Source organism: Salvelinus sp. IW2-2015, unplaced genomic scaffold (assembly GCF_002910315.2).
Source record: "Salvelinus sp. IW2-2015 unplaced genomic scaffold, ASM291031v2 Un_scaffold3260, whole genome shotgun sequence".
NCBI classification, from domain to species: Eukaryota; Metazoa; Chordata; class Actinopteri; order Salmoniformes; family Salmonidae; genus Salvelinus; species Salvelinus sp. IW2-2015.
This window is the reverse complement of record NW_019944546.1, coordinates 71,870-77,607: the sequence shown is the minus strand read 5'-3', so window position 1 is coordinate 77,607 and position 5,738 is coordinate 71,870. Positions and strand designations below refer to the sequence as shown.

The 5,738-nt window shown below is 44.3% G+C and overlaps 1 protein-coding gene and 1 long non-coding RNA gene across 2 annotated transcripts in view; one reads left to right on the top strand and one right to left on the bottom strand.

Annotated features, from left to right (window-relative positions):
• Nucleotides 1-1,353: 1,353 nt before the first annotated feature.
• Nucleotides 1,354-5,738, bottom strand: part of LOC139025780 (ribonuclease inhibitor-like) — a gene marked incomplete at its 5' end in the record, with an annotated part of 19,978 nt that continues 15,593 nt past the window's right edge. Inside the window, 3 exons of the mRNA XM_070440973.1 lie at nucleotides 1,354-1,942; nucleotides 2,388-2,434; nucleotides 2,685-2,858. Of these exons, the coding sequence (XP_070297074.1) occupies nucleotides 1,422-1,942; nucleotides 2,388-2,434; nucleotides 2,685-2,858 (742 nt within the window). The remainder of the gene's footprint in view (nucleotides 1,943-2,387; nucleotides 2,435-2,684; nucleotides 2,859-5,738) is intronic.
• LOC139025783 (uncharacterized) overlaps nucleotides 1,383-5,738 on the top strand; it is a 71,415-nt gene continuing 67,059 nt past the window's right edge. The window contains exon 1 of the long non-coding RNA XR_011477412.1: nucleotides 1,383-1,404. This is a non-coding gene — a long non-coding RNA (uncharacterized lncRNA). The remainder of the gene's footprint in view (nucleotides 1,405-5,738) is intronic.

The window sequence follows — 5,738 nt, the reverse complement described above, 5'->3', positions numbered from 1 at the left end:
GCAGCAGCTGGTGGACGAGGGTGAGCAGTCGGCGGTGGCGGAGCAGCAGCTGGTGGACGAGGGTGAGCAGTCGGCGGTGGCGGAGCAGCAGCTGGGGGACGAGAGTGAGCAGGAGTGGTGGTGGTGGTGGTGGTGGTGGCGGTGGTGGTGTAGGTGGCACAGCTAGTCAGAGTGTTGGTGACACACAGTTGGAACCGAGGGAGCAAGGCTCCCATAAAGGCATTAAAAAACATTTTAAAATCTGCACCTGGTAACCCGTTCAATCACCAGGTGCACAGCTGAACATATTGCAATGACAGAGAAGTTGGGACTTACATGGAAATTGTTGTCTATTGTGCCCTTTCGTGCAAAAAAGATTGGATTTTTACTTTTTGAGTTATTAACGGTTAAAGACCAAATCGGGGGTTGGGGAATTTGACCCCTGACGATGGAGCAACACTGAAGCCCTGTGGGTGACAGGACTTATGTCGATAATGCACCTAGTCCGGTAGTGTACACACTTAGCTCCGGGTTGACTAGACAGGAACCAGACCGATTTGAGAAACCTGGGTTTTGACAAACAGATAACCATGTCCTAGAGATCCGGGGATGGTGGCAAACTTCTAGACCGTGCAGATATTTAGAAACGGGCTGTTTTGAGGGTTCTGGGTCCTTCAGAACCACGGTTCTAAGCCTCCGAAGGTGACTATCCCTCCGGCGACCGATTGGAGGTTATTTAGCCCCGGGGAGGGCCTGGCTTTTGAGCCCATGTTCTGGATTAAACAAAGGCTGGGTCTTTTGTCCCATTTGGGTTACCAGGCGGAATCATTCTCTGAGTCCCAGTCAGAGTGCCTCTTGTCAGGCATAATGTCAAACGTGTATAGGCCTGGAAGACCATGAAAGGCCAAGGGCAGAGCTGGGCCTTTTGTTCCATTTGGGCTTTGGGCTTTAAACCTTAAACCTTGGGCACTGGTCCATTTAGGTCCCCAGGTGCAGGTAAAAAAAATGAGCTGTTCATCTTAGGATCAAACCTGGGTTGGCAGATAAGGCTCGTGTGCTACACGTTGAGCCATCACCCTTTGATGGACAAAGAGGCACTGAGGTGAGGTACGGGTTCAGATTTCCCTCCAGCCCAATACGTCACATCTTGGCCCACAGCTGGGGCACATTAAGCACATGTTTAGGGTTAGGGTTAAGGGTTAGGGTTAGGGTTAGGGGTAAGGTAAGGATATGGGTTAGGTTTAGGTTTAGGGTTAGCGTTAAGTTAAGGATACGGGTTAGGGTTAGGTTTAGGGTTAGGGGTAAGGGAAAATAGGATTTTGAATGGGACTGAATTGTATGTTCCGACAAGGTTAGCTAAACAAGATTATGTTTGTGTGTGTGTGTCCAGTGTTTTGTGTGTTTGTGTGTCCAGTGTGTGTGTGTGTGTGTCAGGTTATTATTTACAGGGACAATGGAGAGTCAACATACCGAACCCTAAACCCTGGATAGAGGGGCTCAGTGAATGTGGAGGTGAATGTGTTCAGGTGGGTCAGTGTGTCAGAGGAGGCTCTATAGAAGGACAGAGTGCCGGCTGGCCAGTCCAGATACACTCCTACTCTGTGGGAGCTGGAGAGGACGTCTATGGTAGTGGGATTATTATTGTGCCAGGCAGCGTAACCGTGGTCAGAGCAGAACAGACTCCAGGACTTGTCAATTCCAAGACAACAGTCATTAACCCCTCCTCTCCTGCTGATTCCTTTATATGTCACTCCTATAACAGCCCCTTTCCCACTCCACTCTGCCTCCCAGTAACAGCGCCCAGTCAGACCCTCTCTACACAGCACCTGTCCACAGTCCTCAAATCTCTCTGGGTGATCAGGATACGGCTGCTCCTCTCTCCCCCATGTCACCTTTCTGTTCTCCTCAGACAGAGAGAGGAGTCTGTTTACCGTGTTTAGGTCCAGTGTGAGATCACAGACATCTGATGGATGAAACCAGACACAATATTAGAAATCATCATCATTCACATTAGAATGTTAACTCACCTTTCACTAATTCATTTAATGTAGATGTTTCTAGGTATCAAAAAGAGAAGTTAAGGTAACTTGAGACTTGTTGAATGATCATATGTTAAACTGTATGGTAATATAAAACACACTTATTCCCATTAATTACACACACACCTGTGTGCATCATGAACACACACACACTTTTCTAATGTAACACGAATGGGCCACACAAATACACAAACACACACACTGTCAAAGCAACTCTTTGTAAACTTTGGTGTCCCTGATTTCTGCTTCTGTAGAACTATAGCTGATATTTAATATGACCAAGTAAGTAATGATGGTGGTCTTTGACTTTGACTTAACTTGAATTAAGACTTATTCTTAGTCATATTCTTCACAGCAGTCAACACTCACATTTTCTAAGCCCAGGTTTCATTGTGTTCTCTCCACCATGTTCCACACTGTAGCGGTAAGCAGAAGAACAGACAGTCATTGAGTGATACACCTGAACTCTCTCTCTCTCTCACACACACACACACACACACACACACACACACACACACACACACACCCACACCCACACCCACACCCACACCCACACCCACACACACACAGTAACATTTGTCCAAGTGGTGGTAAGAATGTTTGTCTTAACTAGCCTGATAAGTCAAACATGTCTGATATGAACATTGACATAAACCCTCTACATACTTGAGTTTCTCCAGTCTGCAGTGTGGATCCTCCAGTCCAGCAGAGAGCAGTCTGACTCCTGAGTCTCCTGGGTGATTGTAGCTCAGGTCCAGCTCTCTCAGGTGTGAGGGGTTTGACCTCAGAGCTGAGACCAGAGAAGCACAGCCTTCCTCTGTGACTAGACAGCCTGACAGCCTGCAAAGAGTCAAATCATATTAAAATCACTTTGGTGGTGAAAATTTTGGCAGTATATTTTTTCAACATATTCAGATATATCTGTGTCCTGAAACTTGTCATATCTATTCATAAATTAATGTATCATTATTAGAAATGACAAATTATCAAAGTGTTGCTTGTAGATAGAAAAATGTTTAGTACAAATATTTGAGTAGACTGACCAGACCAGTTTAAAAAGCAGTATCAGTCAAAAGACAGACAGTGAGGTATCAGATTTAGATTGTATTGAGTTCACAGTCCACACCATATCTATTTTGACAGTGAAGCTAACATTTTAAATGTGGCTCTATACTCCAGCATGTTGGATTTCGGATCAAATGTTTCATATGAGGTGACAGTATATAATGTCACCTTTTATTTGAGGATATTTTAATACAAATCTGTTTAATATTTTAGAAATTAAAGCACTTTTATGTGTCTAGTCCCCCTATTTGATGAAATCATAAGTATTCTTTTCTGACAAATTAATTTTCTTTATTACTTTTTTTGTTTTACCTTTATTTAAGTAGGCAAGTCAGTTAAGAACAAATTATTATTTACAATGACGGCCTACCAAAAGGAAAAAGGCCTCCTGCAGGAACGAGGGATTAAAAAAACCCACAAAAGAAACAATATAAATATAGGGCAAAACACACATCACAACAAGAGAGAGCACAACAGTACATAAAGAGAGAACTAAGATAACAACATAGCATGGCAGCAACACATGACAACACAACATGGTAGCAATACAACATGACAACACAGAATGGTAGAAACACATGACAACACAGCAAGGCAGCAGCACATGACAACACAGCATGGCAGCAACACATGACAACACAACATGGTAGCAATACAACATGACAACACAGAATGGTAGAAACACATGACAACACAGCAAGGCAGCAGCACATGACAACACAGCAATGGTAGCAATACAACATGACAACAACATGGTAGCAAACACATGAAAACAACACATGGTAGCAATACAACATGACAACAACATGGTAGCAACACATGACAACACAGCATGGTAGCAACACAACATGAACAACAATGTTAGCAACACATGACAACACAGCAAGGCAGCAGCACATGACAACACAGCATGGTAGCAATACAACATGACAACAACATGGTAGCAACACATGAAAACAACACATGGTAGCAATACAACATGACAACAACATGGTAGCAACACATGACAACACAGCATGGTAGCAACACAACATGACAACACATGTTAGCAACACATGACAACACAGCATGGTAGCAACACAACATGACAACACAGCATGGTAGCAACACATGACAACACAGCATGGTAGCAACACAGCATGACAACACAGCATGGTAGCAACACATGACAACACAGCATGGTGGCAACCACATGACAACACAGCATGGTAGCAACACACATGACAACACAGCATGACAACACAGCATGGTAGCAACACATGACAACACAGCATGGTGGCAACACATGACAACACAGCATGGTAGCACACAACATGACAACACAGCATGGTAGCAAACACATGACAACACAGCATGGTGGCAACACATGACAACACCGCATGGTAGCAACACAACTGACAACACAGCATGGTAGAAACACATGACAACACAGCATGGTAAAAACACATGACAACACAGCATGGTAGCAACACATGACAACACAGCATGGTAGCAACACAACATGACAACACAACATGGTAGCAATACAACATGACAACACAGAATGGTAGAAACACATGACAACACAGCAAGGCAGCAGCACATGACAACACAGCATGGTACAAGCAATACAACATGACAACAACATGGTAGCACACATGACACACAGCATGGTGGCAACACATGACAACACAGAATGGTAACAACACAACATGACAACACAGCATGGTAGCAACACATGACAACACAGCATGGTAGCAACACAACATGACAACACAGCATGGTAGCAACACATGACAACACAGCATGGTGGCAACACATGACAACACAGCATGGTGTGAACACAGACAACACCGCATGGTAGCAACACAACATGACAACACAGCATGGTAGAAACACATGACAACACAGCATGGTAAAACACAATGACAACACAGCATGGTAGCAACACATGACAACACAGCATGGTAGCAACACAACATGACAACACAGCATGGTAGCAACACATGACAAACACAGCATGGTGGCAGCACATGACAACACAGCATGGTAGCAACACAACATGACAACACAGCATGGTAGCAACACAACATGACAACACAGCATGGTAGCAACATATGACAACACAGCATGGTGGCAAAACATGACAACACAGAATGGTAACAACACAACATGACAACACAGCATGGTAGCAACACATGACAACACACAGCATGGTAGCAAACACAACATGACAACACAGCATGGTAGCAACACATGACAACACAGCATGGTGGCAACACATGACAACACAGCATGGTAGCAACACATGACAACACAGCATGGTGGCAACACATGACAACACAGCATGGTGGCAACACAACATGAACACAGCATGGTGGCAACACACATGACAACACAGCATGGTAGCAAACACATGACAACACAGCATGGTAGGCAACACAACATGACAACACAGCATGGTAGCAACACAACATGACAACACAGCATGGTAGCAACACATGACAACACAGCATGGTAGGCAACATATGAACACACACAGCTGGTAGCAACACATGACAACACAGATGGTAGCAACACAACATGACAACACAGCATGGTAGCATCACATGACAACACAGCATGGTAGCAGCCACAACATGACAACACAGCATGGTAGCAACACAACATGAACAA